This window comes from Gossypium arboreum, chromosome 9 (genome assembly GCF_025698485.1).
Source record: "Gossypium arboreum isolate Shixiya-1 chromosome 9, ASM2569848v2, whole genome shotgun sequence".
Classification (NCBI taxonomy): domain Eukaryota; kingdom Viridiplantae; phylum Streptophyta; class Magnoliopsida; order Malvales; family Malvaceae; genus Gossypium; species Gossypium arboreum.
In genome coordinates this window covers 84,844,541-84,865,310 of record NC_069078.1, presented here as the reverse complement: position 1 = coordinate 84,865,310, position 20,770 = coordinate 84,844,541, and the positions used below count along the sequence as shown (strand labels likewise).

Genomic DNA, 20,770 nt, shown 5'->3' with positions numbered 1-20,770 from the left:
GGTTTGTTCTGTTGATCATTACTAACTCTAACGAATAAGAATTCTTTTTCTTTAAAAAATATAACCAATAATAATAATAATAATAATAATAATTTTAACCTCCAAACTAAAAAAAGTCAAACGAAAATAACTAACGCATGAGAGATTGGTTGTATTGGTCCACACAATCAATGGTCCAAATTATATCAATTTAATCATGATGATTGATGAAGTGTTTTAACCTTTTTGTGCAAAAAATAAAAGGTAAAATGGTGAATAGAATAAGGGTGAGAGGTGTGTCCACAAAGCGTGGGGAAGTTGTCATCATGGGAGCCACTTCTGTTGTTGCATTCAAACATAATCGTGCCCTAAATTACATTATAGCCGTGGCTCGAAATTTTAAGATAATAATATTTTTATTATTAATATTTAAATTCCTATTTTTACTTCGTTGTTAAATATAAAATTAGAGAAGCTCGTAGATTCGATAACACAATATTTTTGGGGGTAATTTAAATTTATTTAATTTGTTCCAATATATATTAATATATTTTAAATATATCTAATTTAAACCCGCTTCGCGCCAACCTTAAATTCTTACCTTTACTTTTTTATCTTCTTTGGTTTGAGATTTAAAGACGTAAAGGTAAAGGAAATGTTTTGACCCATTTGTTGAAACTTCAAAATTATTTGGAATAATTTCGTGTAAACAACAAGGTAATAAAAGTAGAGAAGATTAAACGTACAAATATTTTACGTGAAAATTTCTCTCAAAGGAAAAAATCACTAATAAATGAGGTATTGATTTTTCACTAAATGAATAAATAAACGATAATATAATATGGAGAAATAAACCTAAATGTACTGCTTGAAGTCTAAAACACGGTTGGCAAATAGGAGACCACGTCATGGCGTGTCGACTCTCCTTGTCACGACGTTGATGCCGCATTTGCTTGGAGTTTACATCGCGTCGTCCCGACGAGCCCTACCCTCTAATTACAACGCCACGCCTATTTTTTACCCTTTTTCAGTTGTTCGTTGATTGTTGTTTTAAGTGCCTGCAAACTTTCTGATAAATGCGAGGCACATCCCACAAAATATGAGAAAAAGAAAATCATGAATTTAAATTCAAAGATTAACTAGTTTGATTTATCAAAAATCTAATATTTTGAATTCGAGAATGATTTAAATTTGAAATGATATAAAAAATAATTAAGTTTGAGTTCTACATACATAATTGTTATATATAGGTTTTGTCTACTTACATTCGATGAAAAAAGTTATTATCTTGAATTTGAACATTACTCAAACTCGAGATGACTTGAATCATTAACTTGAAATGACTCAACATAAATTAAATTAAAATTTTAAAATTTTTAAAAATTTTATTACAAATGTATGATGTGAAAATCACGTATTTAGAACATATACGTTTAAAATAACATATTATATATAGAACTAATGTGGGTAAAACAATATGTATAACAACATTGAAATATATAAAATATTAAAATAAAACTTTTATTAGAGTGATAATGAAAAATTTTATAAATGTTAGTGACATGAGTTCAAATCTCAATATATATAAATTTATATTGATTTTAATTAAAAATATAAAAATAACATTGCAAGTATAAAATTTATTTTAATAATATAAGGATAATTTAATAAATTTTCAACTGAATTAATATAAATATATATAATTATCATATATTTCTATATTTGTTATGTTTATCTGTATGTAAAATAATGCAATGATGATACATAACCATATACTATATAGTATTTAATATTTATAATTGCATTATTATGACAACTTTTAATATCAAATTAGTTTAAAATTATATAAAATATGAAACAATCTTAAGAGTTAATTGTTTAAAAAGTACAATGCTAAAATTCGAATATAAAATTTATTCAATGCGACCATTAAAAAGTAATTGTAGTAATTGTATGACTTAACTGGATTAATCCTTAAATTCTTAATCCAGCAAATTTTGTTCTCAATTTTCTAATGATTTATTTGGTACTCTATTTTTATAAAAAAAATCATTTTAATTCTCTATTTAATTTTTTAATTCTTTTAGTCTTAAAAATGCATTATTTAATCAAATCACCTAAATTAGATAGAACTGTGGCAATCCACATATATGCTATATTAGCAATTAATTAATTTGTAATTTTTTAATTTTTATACATTTTAATAATTCTAATAATTTTTGAATTCTTAAATTTAAGAAAAATAATTGTTGTTATGCTATGCCACGTCAGCAAAATGAACAAACACTAATTTTTCTATCTATTTTGGGGTGATTTGACAAATAGGACAAGTTTAAGGATTAAAAGAGACTAAAATTTAAATGAATGACTAAAATGATTTTTTTATAAAATTGAAGGGCTAAATAAATTATTATGCAAGTTTTCTTTATTCATTTTCTAAAAATTGAAATGATTCTCACTGATAATTTAATAAATTGATTGTGTTGGATAAGTCCATATAAGTTGCTATTTCTTTATGACTTTTTTCCCCATTTATTATAAATTTGGTAGCAGATTATTAATACTATGAATTTTGAAATAAGATTTTGCTACAAATAACACATACCCAGAATTCAATCTTACGAAAATATTTTTTTCATTTTGACCAGAATGCATAATTTGGCTGGATTTTGGAACATTCACGAGATTGGATTACCTATTTGACTCAATTTTTGGATTGTTGAATGTATTATATGATTATAAATTATAACTTATTTTTATTGTCAAAATTAATTTTTTTTATAATAACATAATAATATTATATCAAATTAAAGTGAACAAAAACATATGAAGCCCCGTCTTACTTAAGAGTGTCAATTAACTCCCTAAGCACATATTCCACCATCTGCATATCCTCCTTCCCAATAAAAGACATTTTGGCTATAACATGCCTTACCACCCAATGATTTCTGCTTTGCAGCATCTGTTGAATTTGCCGAAGCAAAGCCAAATTTGAGGACATCTGTTGAATTTGCCGAAGCAAAGCCAAATTTGAGGACACGGAGTAACTTTCTTGGATAGCTTTAACCACTTCTAAGCAATCTGTATGAATCAAAGCTCTATCATGTACTCTTTTTTGTAACAAAAGTAAAACATCCCATATGCCCCATAATTCAGCGTCAAAAATTGAACAATCACCTAAATCATGGTTAAATCCAACAATCCACTCCTCGGACTAGTCTTGTACCACACCGCCAGCAGAGGTCAACCTCGTAATCACATTCATTGCCCCATTAGTATGTAGATAAACAAAGCTACCTGTCAATATTTGATCTTGAGTATTAATATGCCTATCAGATAGTCTATGGAACAAGATGCACAATGGTGAAGCTAGAGGGACCGGCAGGGGCCTTGGGGCCCCCTAAAATTAAAACTTTTCCATTTAGACTCTTTTATCATTTACAAAATTTTAAATTAATAATTGTAAAATTACACTTTTGCCCCCAAAAAATGATAAAAATTTGATTTAATCCTTTAAAAATTATAAAGATATAGATTATCAAAATGGTAAAATTACATTTTTATTATCATAAAAATATACAATTTAATTCTGGTCCCTTAAAAAAATATTTCCGCCACTAAAGTTGCACATTATTAAAAATAAAATAGTTGATTTTTTCTAAATATAGAACTTTATTATTGTTATTTCGGTGGATAGAGGTTTATTATGGTAATTGAAAATATGACATGATTTTTTATTTATTTAGAAAATATAATAAAGTTCACGGAATGTTTGCAAGCTTTGGTTTTCATTTAATTAATTTTGGTTTCGGATCCTTAATATAATGTACTCATTTGCATAACATACATTAAAATTGTTTAATTTAATGAAATTTGTACTTATTAAGTCGTTTTATTTTGTTTGTTTATAATTAATTATATTAATCTGTATCCCTAAACACCGATTAAGTAACATATAATCAAAATCAGTTGGTCCAATCCACTTGACTATTGTTTAAGTCTGACCAAAACTAAACCTAGATTTGCTACTTGAAAAATAATAATTAATTTGTAATTAACATTTGCGAATTATTGCGCATATACATATATGGTTGGAAATTCAGGTATTTCAGTTGTAGCAGAAATTCACGTGAAGAAATCACACACTGCTCAAAAAAAGTTGAATAATGATTTTAACGGTTGTCATTTGCATCAAAATCGAAATTAAAAAAAAAAAGAGAGAGTACAAGGATTGAGAATGACTAAATTGGATAATATAGACTAAATTTAAAACTTTACACATAATATGATATTAATAACAGAATTTAACCAAATAGGTTTAACGACAACCGTGCAAGTTAAGATTGTAATTTTGAATTTTGAAAAATATAAAGACTAAAATTCATCCAAATTAAAATATGACTAAACCTACAACTTAAGGGATTAATAGAAAAATTTGACCAATTATTTATATAATAAAGTGAAATAATTAGAAATAAGAGAGATATATAGAAAAAGAACCCCAAAGATTGAGTTAAAATAGTTTGTCAAAAAGGTTTATTTAAAATCATGTTATTTATTTCATGTTTTGATTTTATTATTTATTTTCTATTCATGACATCAAATTTAATTAAAATTAAAATTATATGTTTTATATAAATAATATTCTTTTAGCAGTTTCGCTGCTGCGAGTAATTTCCTTTCCTGGAATGATGCAAGTTCTTGGCATCATCGATAAATCTTTTTATTTCCCCATTTTGCATGGCAACTTAAAATGTAATCACATATTAATATAATTATAGCTAGACGTTCCTATTCCGATCCATAATTTGTTTGGCCTCAAAGAATTTAATTACTTTTTTATGGCCAATAAAGATAAATTTCGTGTTAGAATTAAGTGACCCAAATTCTTATTTAAATAAAATACGATGGAAAATAAAATAAAAGTAAAATCCATATAGAACTAGACTTCTTTTATTTTATTTTAGAATAAGGTTTTTAAACCTTATTAAACTCCATCTATTTTATATTGATTAGGATAAGGTGTTTCAATCCTACTAGAATATGGCTTTGCAAGCCTATAAATAGACATAGTCTATTCCTCTTGTATTTGATTCAAAATTTTCGACATAGTGATTTTTCTTCTCCTCTGCCCGTGGTTTTTTCCCAAAAGGGTTTCCACGTAAAATTTGTGTGTTCTTTATTTTATTTATTTTATTTTATTTTATTTTTCACAAATTGGTATCAGAGCTTCCGGGTTATTCATCTCGACCACGGTAATGGCGTCTTTAAAGTATGAAATTCCGCTATTGGATCGCAACACCAGATTTGCATTGTGGCAAATTAAGATGCAAGCAGTTCTTGCACAGATGGATCTGGAGGATGCCCTACTAGGGATAGATAAGATGCCTTCGACATTAACAGATGAAGAGAAGAAGCGTAAGGATCGAAAGGCATTAACACAATTACATCTGCATTTGTCCAACGAAATTTTGCAGGATATGATGAAAGAGAAAACTGCCGCTGCATTATGGAAGAGGCTAGAACAAATATGTATGTCAAAAACTCTAACAAGCAAGTTGCATATGAAGTAGCATCTTTATGCTCATCGTTTGGAGGAAAGTGCGTCTGTACACGAACACTTAACAGTGTTTAAAGAAATTCTCTCAAACTTGGAGGCCATGGAGGTTCAGTATGATAAGGAAGATCTAGGGTTGATTCTACTTTGTTCGTTGCCCCCGTCTTATTCAACCTTTAGAGACACAATTTTATATAGCCGCGAGTCTCTCACAGTTGATTAGGTTTATGATTCTTTAACCTCGTATGATAAGATGAAGCATCTTGTGGTTAAACCCGACTCTCAAGGAGAGGGTCTCATTATTCGTGGGAAACAAGATCGGAATGCTGATGATGATCGTGGTAGGACACAGGAACGGAATCCTCGTGGTAAATCTAAGGGTAGATCGAAGTCTTCAAACAGAGGTAAAACTTGTAACTTCTGCAAGAAGAAAGGGCACATTAAATCTGAGTGCTATAAGCTACAAAATAAGATTAAAAGGGAGGTTGTGAATTAAAAGGGAAAACAACCAGAAAATTCCAGTGAAGCTGATGTTGTAGAAGACTACAGCGATGGTGAACTTCTAGTCACTTCTGTCAATGATTCTAAAGTAAGCGAGGAGTGGATACTTGATTCAGGCTGCACCTTCCACATGAGTCCCAATTGGGATTGGTTTACAACTTACGAAACAGTATCTGAAGGTGTTGTTTTGATGGGAAATAATGTTTCGTGTAAAATCGCAGGTGTTGGAACAATTAAAGTTAAGATGTTTGATGGAGTTGTCAGAACACTTAGTGACGTGCAGCATGTTCCATAATTGAAAAGAAATTTAATTTCGTTGAGTCCTCTTGATTCAAAAGGGTACAGATACACAACTGAAAGTGGGGTTTTAAAGATTTCCAAAGGGTCCCTTGTTGTGATGAAAGGGCAGAGAAAGATTTCCAAGTTATATGTTTCTGAGGTTCTATCATTCTTGGTGATGCACTATCGCTTCCTCTTCCTTGTCGATGATGATATTACTAAACTTTGGCATATGCGCCTAGGGCATATGAGTGAGAATGGCATGGCGTAATTAAGCAAAGAGGACTTCTTAATGGGCAAGGAATTTGCAAACCGAATTTCGTGAGCTTGTGTTTTGGGAAGCAAAGAGAGTTCGATTCACTAGAGGAATCCATAACACGAAGGGAACGTTGGAGTATATTCATTCTGATCTGTGGGGGCTATCCAGAGTGCCTTTGAGAGGTGGAGCTAATTATATGCTAACCTTTATTAATGATTTTTCCAGAAAAGCTTGGGCGTTTTTCCTGAAGCAGAAAAGCGATGTGTTTTCCGCATTTAAGTCTTGGAAAATTATGATTGAAAAACAGAAGGGAAAACAGATAAAATACCTCCGCACAGACAATGGCTTAGAGTTTTGTTCTGATGAGTTTAATAGATTGTACAAGTCAGAAGGGATCATGAGACACTTGACAGTTCGTCATACTCCACAACAAAACGGCGTTGCAAAACGAATGAACAGAACAATCATGGAGAAAGTTCGATGTATGTTGTCAAATGCCAACTTACCGAAGGCATTTTGGGCAGAAGCGGCCTCTGCTGCATGTTTTTTGATCAACCGATCTCCATCCGTTGCCATTGAGAAAAAGACTCCACAAGAGGTATGGTCTGGTAATCCTACTAATTATTCTGATTTAAAGATTTTTGAGTGTCCTGCGTATGCTTATGTTGATAATGGAAAATTGGAACCGAGATCTATTAAATGCATTTTTCTTGGTTATAAAGCTGGTGTAAAAGGGTATAAGTTATGGTGTCCTGAAAATAGAAAAGTTGTGATTAGCAGAGATGTTGTTTTTAATGAAACTGCTATGCTACCTAACTTATCTCTTAAAGACTCTTCCAATAAAGAAAATCAAAAGCAGGTGGAGCATCAGATTAATACAGAGTCAACTCCTAAAGCCAGAACAAAAATTGAGAATAGAGTTGCTTCTTCACCACAATACTCTATCGCTAAAAACAGAACTAGAAGAGAAATTAAACTTCCAAAGAAGTATGCCAAGGTTGATCTAGTTGCTTATACTTTAAATGTGGCTGAAGATATAGATGCGAATCAAGAGCCATCTAATTATTCTGAGGCGGTTAGCTGTGAAGACTCAGAAAAGTGGATGTTTGCTATGCAAAAAGAGATGGAATCACTCCACAAAAATAGAACATGGGACCTTGTGAAACTTCCTAAAGGTAAAAAGGTTGTTCTTTGTAAATGGGTGTTTAAAAAGAAAGAAGGGACTCTAAGAGTTGAAGAACCCAGATATAAAGCAAGGCTTGTTGCAAAGGGTTACAGTCAAATTTTAGAAGTGGACTTCACAGATGTGTTCTCTCCAGTTGTTAAGCATAGTTCGATTCGAGCTTTGCTTGGTATTGTGGCCATGCATGATTTGGAGCTTGAGCGGTTAGATGTAAAAGCGCATTTCGCATGGAGAACTTGAGGAAGATATTTACATGCAACAACCAAAGGGTTTTATAGTCTCGAAAAAGAGGACTATGTTTGCTTCTCGAGAAAGTCCCTTTACGGTTTGAAACAATCACCAAGACAAGTGGTACAAGAGGTTTGATTCCTTATGACTTCTCATGATTTCAAAAGAAGTAGTTTAGACAGTTGTGTTTACCTTAAGAAAAACAGTGATGGTTCTTTTGTGTATCTACTTCTTTACGTTGATGACATGTTGATAGCAGCAAAAGATAAAGGAGAGATAAGAAAGGTTAAAGCCCAACTAAGTGAAGAATTTGAGATGAAAGATTTAGGACCAGCAAAGAAGATACTTGGTATGGAGATTCTCAGAGATAGAAAAGCAAGTAAATTGTACCTAAGTCAGAAGGGGTACATTAAGAAAGTTCTTTGCAGGTTCAATATGCAGAGTGTTAAGCCTGTTAGTACTCCTTTAGTAGCCCATTTCAGACTTTCATCGGCCTTGTCTCCTCAATCAGATGATGAGATTGAGTACATGTCACATGTTCCATACTCTAGTGCAGTGGGATCTCTCATGTATGCTATGGTTTGTTCACGTCCAGATTTATCATATGCAGTCAGTGCAGTTAGCAGATATATGGTAAATCCCGGTAAAGAACATTGGAAAGCAATTTAGTGGATTTTAAGATACTTACGAGGCACTACTGATGTTTGCTTACAGTTTGGAAGAACTAAAGATGGAGTTATAGGGTATGTTGATGCTGATTTTGCTGGAGACCTTGATAGAAGAAGATCTCTCACGAGTTACGTCTTTACAATCGGAGGTTGTGCAATTAGTTGAAAGCCACTTTACAAACTACGATCGCTTTGTCTACCAACTGGTCGAGTACATGGCGATTACTGAGGCTTGTAAAGAAGCTATTTGGTTGAAAGGACTAATTAGTGAACTCAATGAAAACCTTCAAATCAGCACAGTATTTTGTGACAGTCAGAGTGCCATCTTTCTTACAAAAGATCAAATGTTTCATGAGAGAACAAAACACATTGATATTCAGTATCATTTTGTTCGTGATATTATTACTCGTGGTGATATTGTTGTGAGCAAAATTAGTACTCATGAAAATCCTGCAGATATGATGACTAAGTCACTTCCTATAACCAAGTTTGAGCATTGCTTAGACTTGGTTGGTGTTCATTGTTGAAGTTAAACCCTTAAGGGGTTTTATGGAAGATGTGGAGAACTTGTTTATTGAAAGTTCGCGATGAAGAACTTGTTCATTGAGAATTTGTGTCAAGGTGGAGATTGTTAGAATTAAGTGACCCAAATTCTTATTTAAATAAAATACGATGGAAAATAAAATAAAAGTAAAATCCATATAGAACTAGACTTCTTTTATTTTATTTTAGAATAAGGTTTTTAAACCTTATTAAACTCCATCTATTTTATATTGATTAGGATAAGGTGTTTCAATCCTACTAGAATATGGCTTTGCAAGCCTATAAATAGACATAGTCTATTCCTCTTGTATTTGATTCAAAATTTTCGACATAGTGATTTTTCTTCTCCTCTGCCCGTGGTTTTTTCCCAAAAGGGTTTCCACGTAAAATTTGTGTGTTCTTTATTTTATTTATTTTATTTTATTTTATTTTATTTTATTTTTCACATTTCGAAAATATGGAATCGATTATAAATGACTGTACAATTAGAATATTAGTACTCACACATACATGCTATGAATGTATCTACGTCCATGAAAACAAAAAGGGGTGAGGGCTCGACACAAAATATTTGCAATACCTAACCTCACTTGACTTTTATTGTTATCCCTAAATATGAAAGTTTTTACGAGCAGAATCATAATTGAAATATAATCATAAATAGTATATACTAGAATAACAATCATTAGAATGAAACAAATCCAACATATTATCAAATTGAGAATCTAAAACATTTTCGGGAAAAATATTTTTAAGGTGTAAACGAGACATTTGTGTTCGCAAATTACTCAAGTTCAACTAGAAAAATTTGAACTTGATTCAATAATTAACGAGCTAAATTTGAGCTTAGTACACCCGAGTCAAATGGTTTGAAAGCCTTATCAAACTTTTCATTCTTAATATATATTTACTTTTTTATATTATTAAATTATATTATTAAACTTGAGTTTAGTTATCAAACCAAACTTAAACATGAAAATTGATAAATAAAATTAATCAAGCTTGACCATAAAAATAAATAAATAGTTGAATTACACTTCTATTGTTACCTCTATGAAAAATTCGCTCATTTTTCCTTTTATTTGGATATATTTAGAATTTTCACATTAACATTAAACTGATGAATCCAATTTTTAAATATACTAATTTTCAGTTACATTGATATATTTTTTGTGGGATACTATTTCAACGCTAACCAAACAAGGTCATTAATTTCATTATTGTATCTAACAACAGCCATGTGAATTTGAGAATCCGAAAACAAAAAAAAAAAAGAGGGCGGGGGGTGGGGGGTGGGGAGGGAATTGATTTCCCAATTTCGTACCGCGTTTTACTTTCAATCTTGTAATGGACTCCATTTTCCTCTGTTTTCAAAGGCCGTGATTGGCGCAACACGTAATTCAATTCCACCAATATCCCAATTAAAATTTTTCACTATTAAAAATATAATAAATTTCGTTTTTATTTATTATTTTATGAAAAATAAACTAATATTCAGAACCGGAAAATCAGCAGGAAACCGTGATATTCTGCTCCCTTCCTTTCCCTCCGTACGGCCACTGTAATATGATCTGATGTGGCATTTTCACCACGGTTAAAATAGTGAAATTGAACTTTTTGTTTAACCGCGGTTAAACAGCACGTGACTTAAAGAAAGGGATCTTGGAAGGGGAACGAGAGACAGTTAGTGACGGTTAGGTAACTAGGTTCATTGGTTAAAGCAAAACCTAGCCTGAAAAGTGAAAACGCTCTCGTTTTGTAATTACGGGTAAATGACGACGTCGTTTCTTCTTTTTTTCGTTTTGCTCGTGGCTCTATAAAAAACCGTTTCCTTGGAGCTTGTACCCAGAGACTCTCCGTGCTTCTTCTTCTACTACTTTTTCTTTTCTCAGCTTTTTCCTGTTTATTTTCTTTTCCTGTTTTGAATTGCCTGTTTGGGTAGAGAGAAAGTTTTTGAGTACAGAAGAAGCTGAGAAAGTTACAATGGCGGTTTCAAACAACTGGGCTTTCGCTTCTTTAGCTCTTCTGTTTTTGCTTCTTGTTGCCGCAATGGCTACTGTACGGACAGGCAACGTTTCCAGGTTTCTCTCTAAAGACATTCACTCTCTCTCTTTTTCTCTCTTCAACTTGAATTCTGAAGCTTCCTTTTTTTTTCATTTTGGTAAAAACAGAGTCCCAGAACAAAAATATTGTTTTCCTCCTTTTTCCTGTTTTAATGAAATATTAATAGTTCAAATTAAGTGAAATTTTCCAGTGGCTAGATCTTGAAATCTACACTTGGAAAATCAATCTCAATCGCTAAAATGGAACTGGATTTTTGTTTTTAACGTCTCCATTATTCACATTTACACACCTTAACATGTATAAAAATGAGATCTCACTATCCTTTTTTAATGTAAACTGAAAATGTCTCTTCACTGCAGAAAATATATAAAACCTCTTTTTCCTTCATTTGTTATGCATTTTATCTATTTAACTGTTTTTTTTAATTTTTCTTTTGTCACTTTTACAGCAATGTGGAAACAGAGAAGGTGCAGAGCTCAAAGAACTCAACAATGGCAGCTAGGTAAAATGCACTGCAGAGCTCAAAACACTAGCCTTTGCATTTCTGTTAAAAAAAACTGATGATCTCAGCCGTTAGTTTTGTCCTTTTCGTTTGCGTTTCCCGTTTGAACCGTTGGATAATAGGAGCGGTTTTCCTTTTATCCATTCTAACAATAAAATTAATATCCCAGCTGCTTAGATCCAGATCCTCGGATCTTAACCGTTTATTCCACGCTACATTCTTCCTTACTTTGGTCAGATAACCAGAATTACCCTCCTCTTACAAGAAAAAAAAAAAAAAAACGAAATGCCAAAGTGCATTTTGGTCATTTCAATAATCCTCGCAGACGGTTCCCTCGCGGTTTCCTTTTCCACCCATCCTTTAACGGTTTTGGGAGTTTTGGCGGACAGTTCCCTTTGAGCAGTGTGTACTTGCTGTTGTTTTTATATCTACTGTTGTACTCGCATTTAGGAACCGACACGTGTCTTTTCATCAATGGAAACATTAATAACAATTACATTATTTTTATTTATGAGTTTTATATGGCTGATTTTCAGGTCAGAGGAGGTCGAGCCACTTAACGAGCATGCCGTTCCTGACCCAGAGGCTGTAGCAGCCGAGGTGGAATCCATCATTGACATGTGAGTCTTTCTTTTTTATTCTTTTTTTTACATTACTTTTATTTATATAAAATTTGAAGTAAATAAGAAAGTAATATTTCTTTCGATTAAAAGTAAATTGTAGGGAAGGTGATTTGGGTTTTTTATTTTTTTCTTATATTTTTGGTAGGTAGGAGAGTAAATAGTTCACAATTGAAAGAAGACACAAATTTATTATGGTAGCAGTTGTAGATTTGTAGCATTTACCCTCGTTTGTTTTCTATCAAGGGAACCCATTTTTTAAGTTATTAGTTATTAAAATAAAAATATATTAAGTATTAGTAATTTTTTTATTAGCGAGTGATATGAGGATTTTCATATCATCAATCAAAATCTGTTACATTCTTACTTTGATCATGACCTTTTTTTTTCATGCTTTTGTTTTACCCCTTTCATTTTTTTACTGTCTTTTTGTCGCTCTCATTCTGTAACCAATCCAATTCTTCAATTTGTTTACACGTACTTTGAGGGTCCAATATTTTCACATGCTTATTCAATTAAATTGTCCAAATTTACAACTTTTATTTTTTGGGTAGTTTTAATCACTTATTTTATTATAGTTAAAGTTTCGTTACATCACATTACTGTAGATGCACGTTTGTTTGTCTATTCAAGCAAATTCCATCTTTCATACTTCTCCCATAAATCATGATTAACAACCTACTTTTATTTTACCCATTTTCAATTTACTATCTTCAGTTTGTCTTCCTAATTCTTTTTAATCATTATATTATAAATGTAAAAGTCTAAATGCTTGTAATAGTCTTAAGAATGGAAACAGTGGAAGCCATTTTCTTTTTTTCTTTGATTTATGTTATAAGTTTGGAGAAAAACAAAATCTGGGTAAAGGATATTCTTGTGTGTCTAACTTCGTAAAATTATAGATTCTTTGTAGTTTTTTTTTTTTTTGCCTCTTTTAAGTGCAATTTCTTTTCTTTTGGAAATAACAGCTTTTACCTGTTTGTTGTGAAAGGACAATAGCTGAAACATATCCATACCCGTTAATTTGGAATGACCTTATTGTCCTCGATGAGTGACAAAATTTATACTACACCCTTTGTCTGTTTGTGCACTACCTTTTCCATATTGGGATCTGATTTATGGCCCTTGGGACTGTAGGAGCTGATATGGAAAGTGGGGTTTAATTTACCCCCACCGACAATAATATTTTACAGCTGCGAATTCCTAGATTATGATAAGTTGTGATTTTATTGCATGTTGCCGTTAATAGTAACATTTGATAATAACGTCTAAATGCATGCATGCACATTTGATATGATGGCAGGAACATTCGCAATGTGACTGAAAGAAGGAAGTTGGGGTTCTTCACATGCGGAACAGGAAACCCCATTGATGATTGCTGGCGTTGTGACCCAAACTGGCAGAAGAACCGGAAGAGACTTGCTGATTGTGGCATTGGTTTTGGAAGGAATGCAATTGGTGGGCGTGATGGACGTTTCTATGTTGTCACTGACCCTAATGATGATGACCCTGTTAACCCCAAACCTGGTACGTTGCGTCATGCTGTGATCCAGGACGAGCCTCTTTGGATTGTGTTCAAGAGGGACATGGTTATTCGGTTGAAGCAGGAGCTGATTATGAACAGTTTTAAGACCATTGATGGTCGCGGGGTGAATGTCCATATTGCTAATGGGGCATGTATCACCATCCAGTATGTTACCAATGTGATCATCCATGGTCTTCATATTCATGACTGTAAGCCTACTGGCAATGCTATGGTGAGAAGCTCACCGTCTCACTTTGGGTGGAGGACAATGGCTGATGGCGATGCAATCTCCATCTTCGGTTCAAGCCACATTTGGGTTGATCACAATTCTCTCTCTAATTGTGCTGATGGTCTTGTTGATGCTGTCATGGGCTCAACTGCCATTACCATCTCCAACAACCACATGACCCACCACAATGAGGTAAAATTTGCTGCATATTTCTCTTTGTAGCTAGAGTTCTATGCAAAGCATTCTTCTTAATGGTAAAGCTAACTGTTCTGGATCTGTGATTAAATGTAGGTGATGTTGCTAGGGCACAGTGACTCCTACACAAGGGACAAGCAAATGCAAGTGACCATTGCCTACAACCATTTCGGAGAGGGACTTATCCAGAGAATGCCAAGGTAGTGCATCAATTAATTAAACCTTTCACAATAAAGGCCTTTTGTTATCAGCGGAAATCAAAAAATGAAATGTAATCTGAGAATTGGATTGGATTATGATTAATGCAGGTGTAGGCATGGATATTTCCATGTGGTGAACAATGACTACACTCACTGGGAAATGTATGCTATAGGTGGAAGTGCAAACCCCACCATCAACAGCCAGGGTAACAGATATGCAGCTCCAACCAACCCATTTGCAAAGGAGGTATGATTTATCTCGGTCTCTCATTCGTTCAGTTTTCAATTGATTGATATTCACAATCCTTGATCATTTAATGATATTGATTGAACTTGAACAGGTTACCAAGAGAGTAGATACAGCTGAAGGGCAGTGGAAGAGCTGGAATTGGAGGTCCGAAGGAGACTTGTTACTGAACGGTGCCTACTTCACACCATCTGGAGCTGGAGCCTCAGCCAGCTATGCCAGGGCCTCAAGCTTGGGAGCCAAGTCCTCTTCCATGGTTGGAGCCATGACTTCCAATGCTGGTGCTCTTCCTTGCCGCAGAGGCAAGCAATGCTAGTATTATCCATCTTTTCCCCAATCAATTAAATTGGCTGAAAATCAGCCTTTTTACAATCTGTTTGATTACCCCCCTCTTTCCATGATTCTTAAAAAAAAAAAAATTAAAGCACTGCCTACCCCAATCAAATATCCATTTATACTATATATCCCCTGTTTGTTTTCCACCCCATCTACCTGCTTCATCACATATTTTGACGACGTGTACAAATTTACACATTGTCATTATATTTGTCTTGTCCTGCCAGCTCACTCATCCTGTTTGTCAATTTGTTTTATTTTCTCAACCTCGGCCTGCTTCAGCTTCAACTCAAGTAACCCAAACCAAAAGGAAATATATGTGTTAGGAGCAGGTGCGGAAGCGTTGTCCCCTTTTTCCCCACCTTATGAAGTATTTTACTGGGTCATTGTTCAGTTTCCCTCTTTAAAACCATCATTTGGTCTCCACATGCTCTTTGGTCCTTTGGGTCTTTATAGGTTCGAATGATTTTGTGATTTTTTTTCTTTTAAAAAAATTGTGTCTAGATTACAACCAAAAGTGTCTGAATGTCAAACTTCCAAGTTATTGAAAGACTTTGTTACAGATGATGAAATATGATGATGCATTATAGTCAAATAGCATTGATGTTTCTTTTACATTACCCTTTCACTTTTTCTTTCACTTTTTGGTTCAGTAATTGTCTTGGATATCAACATGCTCTCCCCAAAGCAAATGCATTAGTGATTTTTATTTCATATGGGCACCGACAGACAAGCATCCCCCACATGACCTAAAAGCCATTAATTAGTTAATATCATGACTTTAATTCTCTTAACCTTTTTACCAAATGATACAAAGCCATGGTGCAACCGATTGCATTAAACAGATAATAAATCATTTCAATAAGGCTTCAACCACCCTTCTCGTTAACATCTTGTTCCTGCCCCCCACTAGTTTATTTTATCCATATTTGTAAAGAAAACAAAAACCATGTGAGTAAAGGTGCATTTAAAGAAATACAAATACAGGGGAGGAACATAGAAAAGAAAAAAAAAAAGAAGCATAAAGAACATTGATAGAAACTGAAAAGGAGTGATTGAAAGAGTAGTGGTGGCAAAAAAAAGCCCAAGTCCGACTATTGAGAATGAGATTCAATGTGAATAAGGAGGGTCACGTGGAAGATGATGGAGACAACAAATGCAGTGGTCTGCTTGAACCATGTGGGATGAGATAAATTGTTTTGCAAATTGATGGATGGGACCATACAACACCATTCTCTTTCTATTCCCCCAACTTGCTCATGTTACTTCTGTCACTTCACCAATGCCTTCCACCCTCATTAAGATCATTCTTTATTTTAGAATTTAGGTACCCATCAAAACATCAAATATCTTTGTTTCTAGTTGCAGTCAATCCACCATCAAATAGTTACTTTCCGTCAACTGGAAAAACGGGTAATGGAAATTAACTATGCATGCAGAATATGATCTCATTCTCATCCAGAATCCCAACTTTTTCCAAATTCAAAATGAATCTATTCCATAAACACAGTATCCCCACCAGCAATGACATTAACTACTTCCGGAAGTTTTGATTGGCATCAAAAACCAATCATGATTTCATCTTCAAGCAGACACAAAAACTAAACATCATAGGTATATCTAGACTCATCCCTTTCGTTTTTTTTTTTTTTTTAAATCAAGTTCTAAAATATATTTATGAGCCAAATCATTTAAGATAAATGCAGACAAATCCAGTAATTGATGTTTAAACCATAAACCATTACAGTTCAAGACAATATAGGAACATCCATTTCAACTTGTAGAGAAGTACTCAATTGTTCAAAATAAACTGAAACTGGCGCTCAATTATAATTCGCGGTGTTAAGATTGCGGTTCTCAATGATTTTTAATACCAGAGATTTTTTTCCCAAACTAAGCACTAGGAATATAGATTTATATAAAATGTAATCTTCAATGTTTTCCATGCGAGAAACTTGCTTTCACTGTTTCCACTGTTCCTGATATACCCTTTATAGAAATCAGAAGTGAACATGGTGGAGAAGGCTTGTAACAGTCTAAGAATCTACCATACAATGGTAACAACAAAGACAGATATGGCTCACTCTTTAGTTGGAGGTGCTGAAATTGTATCCTGCTTCGGCAAAGTGGGATTTCACCATATCAAGAGCCCTTGACCGGTGAGAAATCTTGTTCTTCTCTTCCTTCGGCATCTCCGCATAACTACAGAAAACAATACATTATTATTAAATCATAATTAATCAACACAGAAATATGAAACAACAGACTTACGTTTGGACATAGCCGTCAGGCTGAAAAATAGGATCCCATCCAAAGTCATTGGGTCCCCTGGCCGGAACTATTTTACCCTAATAAATCATCCAAAAAGTAAAACAAAATGTCTCACAAACTTTGCTTTTTCCGGTCATATTATCAATGACTGCAATAATTGGCATAACAATCACAAATGCACTCAACAACTCGATAAAGGAAGTGCAAGCAAAAAGTAAACAAAAAATAAACATCAGTTAAAATCGCCTGTGACCACAAATCTCAGACATAATTTAAATATACTGCCAAGAACAATTTGATAGCCCTAGTGTGACCATCAAGTTTGTTTTGCAAGTCTCCAAGCCCATTTGCTTCTTAATTATTAATTTAAGGGCAAACCTGCACTACTGCCAGGAAAACTTGGCCGTCCTAATAATAGTATTGAACAAAATCCTCAATAAAAACAAGACTTTAAGCTTATGAACAATTTACAAAACTTTCTGTCTTGGTCATTGTTAGATCCTTTATATCTCTACTCTTTCTGTTTCTTAAAATACAAATTTCTCAGCTAGGAAATGATCAACTTTGAAAACACAGTACAGTTGACAGCATTATCATCTCAATCTTGGGGGAAACATGGCACATACTAATCAATTAACCAAGTCATTGGCATAAGTGGCTGACCATTATTTAATCTCTTGTTTCGAGAATTCACTTAATTCAAACTCTGCACAGACTTGAGAGTTATATATTCATATAACCAAATTATAGTTTAAATTTATTTTCTTCTTGGGGTTTCAATGCTCTTTTTGTACACAAGTCATTCGACATTTTCATGTTTGCATAACATCCTGAATTTGTTGCATATGATTAGTCAAGCAGCAAAACTATGCATCATGTAAGAAGCTCAGTATATAAAACTTAGTGGAAAGAGGAGTAACAAACAATTCAATAACTCGAAGCCTATGTTGCTCTGAATATTGATATTTTCTCAAGATACCAAGGTCTGAAACCCATGTCTAAAGCATATCTGGACATAGATATTAGATATAACTCTACACCTGTGTGTCAAGCACATAGTGGTGTTTGACTTTGACACTAACACCCGAGTTAGAATGACTTAGCTTGAAACATCTGATCAACTATCGGGTAAATTCTCTCAGGGGAGGAGGAGATTGTGGTCCAAGTTTAAAAACTATTTTACGGAAACTGTGGATGTCCATTTTATTCTCACTTATATATGAATGAAATAAATTAGTTGATAGTGCAGAATATCCTTTATATATCTTTCAGCATTTCATGGACCCTGAAATCATTAACATAAATGCAGCACTTTGTCGATCTTCAAGAACAACACATTTCTTATAAATTAGAAATGGAAAAATTCCACGTAACTCTGCCAACTCATACCCTGACTGAAGTACCAGAAATACCACTCTCCCACCACCATTTTCCCTAGTCCATGTTTTTGCTTCCATTCATTGTTCAAAAGATGTTTAAATTACAAAGGAAAAAATACTATACATGGACCAGCACGTTCTGATCAATTTACCATTTTGGTCTTATTGACCTAACAATGTAAATTAGTACAGTCCAAACCAGTTTCTTTGTGCTTCGTTGCAAGCATATTTAGACATTTCATCATCAAAATGGAACTAGAAAGATAGGAGTTAAGGGAAGAAAGCAGAAAATAATCTTGCATACTTACCGGGGTTTTTCCCAGAAAGGTAACAGGTTCAACATCAGGACCAAGGGCAAAAGAAAACGCACATAAAGCATAAGCTGACTTATCCTCGTATGCCATCAACAAGTTATTCAAACCTAGAAAAAATAAGAAAGTGAAGTAAACAGATCAGAGGAGACTATATGAAGCATCTTAAATTTGTCATTGATATTTCTAAAAAAGAGGAAATGAAAGAGGGTATTGTCAGAAGAGAACCTTCATGGCCAATCTTCTGCAAAAACCACTTGCTGCAGAACACATTAGATAATGACAATTAGGAAACATAAAACAAGAACCTCAATATAACATCGAAAAAGAGAAAGAATATAATGTAACTATATCATTTTCAAAATCATGTAAAGCAATTTTGGTTGCATCATGACAAACAAAGGTTAAGCTTAAACCTATAATTTTAAGAAAATGAAGACAAAATAATAAGATTATTACAATTGAGACTAGTAGTCATGCCCTGCATCTATAAGGGATTATATTAATAATTGATCTTAAGACTCTCAAAAACAATAATTAAATGAAGTCAATTAATGGCTGAACATGCAAACAATCTATTCAAAATGGATAACCATTTGCTTTATCAAGCCTAACAAGATTTCATACTCACAGAATAATCATAAACTTAATAGGTTCAGTTCTCCAAATACCAAAATACCAGAAACACGTTCAATACCATCCATTTCAATCAATTCTCTCTAGGAAATAAGAAGAAAGCTTACACCTTTTGAATTTTAACTGCTAGAATGAAAAGAGAGCTTACACGTATGGCCCTGCAAGTAGTTTAACAAAAATAAAATCATTAAGGAAAACCAAAACAGTGAAAAGAAAAGAAAAGAAAAAAAACATAGAAGATGATGAATACCTGGAAGACCCTTTAGTGCATTGAAACAAAGACATGTATCTTCAACCAACACTGGTCCATTCACCTTCACATACCCAAAAATAAAAAAGTTTCACTTCTTTAACATTAAAAAAGTAGGGCATTTTACAAAATACAAAGATTTATGAGTATATATAAACCTGGACAGCAGCCAAACGAGCCTTTTCTTTGGATATTTCTTCCGGTTCTCCTTGCAGTTCAGGCACTAAACAAGTAAAATGCAAAAAGTGATGAATAAAATCAAAGAAAAGAAATGAAAATGGAGTGGTAGAAGAATAGATTACGGTCAAGCTTGAGGGATTGGAAGGGGATGGATTGACCCAAGATGGATTTCACTTCTTCCAGCTTCTTGGCATTTCCAGTTACGAACGTTACCGGCCGTGAGACCAACACTGCCCTCGACGCCGCCGCCGCCATTTACCCTCCTTTTTTTCCTCGGCAGTTCAAGTTAGTCTATGTGTAATATATTTCGATTTTGGCTTAACTGCAAAATTAGCCCTCAAATATACCATTTTTTCTACTTTCAAGTATTTAAAAATTTTAACTATGAGATTCATCTATTTTGTAGAAATAAAATATACAGGTCATGTGTCACCTTATCATTAATAGTGGTGTATACAACTAAAAATAAAAAGTTGTGTATAGTTTTTCCTAATTATTATATTCTTTGGGTTATATTAAATTAAATTAATAAGTTTTTTTCCTAATTGTCGTATTCTTTGGATCAAATTAAATTAAGTTAATAATTTAGATATCAATTTTGTAAAAAAAAATAAGTGCATAAATGAGA

General features: G+C 33.2%; 2 protein-coding genes across 4 annotated transcripts; one reads left to right on the top strand and one right to left on the bottom strand.

The window, feature by feature from the left end:
- The first annotated feature begins 10,906 nt into the window (after positions 1–10,906).
- On the top strand, positions 10,907–15,710 carry LOC108457162 (probable pectate lyase 1). Its single transcript, XM_017756054.2, has 7 exons — positions 10,907–11,278; positions 11,710–11,763; positions 12,300–12,383; positions 13,687–14,329; positions 14,429–14,532; positions 14,641–14,779; positions 14,874–15,710. Exons 1-7 carry the CDS (start codon positions 11,181–11,183, stop codon positions 15,093–15,095), a joined length of 1,344 nt encoding a protein of 447 aa, XP_017611543.1. The 5' UTR covers positions 10,907–11,180; the 3' UTR covers positions 15,096–15,710.
- A 1,152-nt stretch (positions 15,711–16,862) lies between these two features.
- Positions 16,863–20,533, bottom strand: LOC108454526 (inosine triphosphate pyrophosphatase). Of its 3 annotated transcripts, none has more exons than XM_017753019.2 (9): positions 20,265–20,533; positions 20,121–20,185; positions 19,963–20,026; positions 19,861–19,870; positions 19,305–19,336; positions 19,074–19,186; positions 17,387–17,463; positions 17,200–17,317; positions 16,863–17,104 (listed from the first exon to the last, which is right to left on the bottom strand). In XM_017753019.2, the coding sequence occupies exons 1-8, from the start codon at positions 20,395–20,397 to the stop codon at positions 17,203–17,205; spliced, it is 609 nt and encodes a 202-aa protein (XP_017608508.1). In that variant the 5' UTR covers positions 20,398–20,533; the 3' UTR covers positions 16,863–17,104; positions 17,200–17,202. The 3 variants fall into 3 exon arrangements, with proteins under 3 accessions (XP_017608508.1, XP_017608507.1, XP_017608505.1); XM_017753018.2 differs by having other exon boundaries at positions 16,863–17,094; XM_017753016.2 differs by having other exon boundaries at positions 16,863–17,317.
- Between the last annotated feature and the right edge of the window lie 237 nt (positions 20,534–20,770).

Bases quoted from the DNA above. Each gene is read 5' to 3' on its own strand.
- LOC108457162 (XM_017756054.2), top strand. From the start codon at position 11,181: ATGGCGGTTTCAAACAACTGGGCTTTCGCTTCTTTAGCTCTTCTGTTT. The intron at 11,279-11,709 runs GTTTCTCTCTAA...TCACTTTTACAG, and splicing joins CGGACAGGCAACGTTTCCAG to CAATGTGGAAACAGAGAAGG. The intron at 14,780-14,873 runs GTATGATTTATC...GAACTTGAACAG, and splicing joins CCAACCCATTTGCAAAGGAG to GTTACCAAGAGAGTAGATAC.
- LOC108454526 (XM_017753016.2), bottom strand. From the start codon at position 20,397: ATGGCGGCGGCGGCGTCGAGGGCAGTGTTGGTCTCACGGCCGGTAACG. The intron at 20,027-20,120 runs GTTTATATATAC...GGGTATGTGAAG, and splicing joins CTCGTTTGGCTGCTGTCCAG to GTGAATGGACCAGTGTTGGT. The intron at 19,187-19,304 runs GTTCTCTTCTGA...TATTTTTTCTAG, and splicing joins GCAGAAGATTGGCCATGAAG to GTTTGAATAACTTGTTGATG.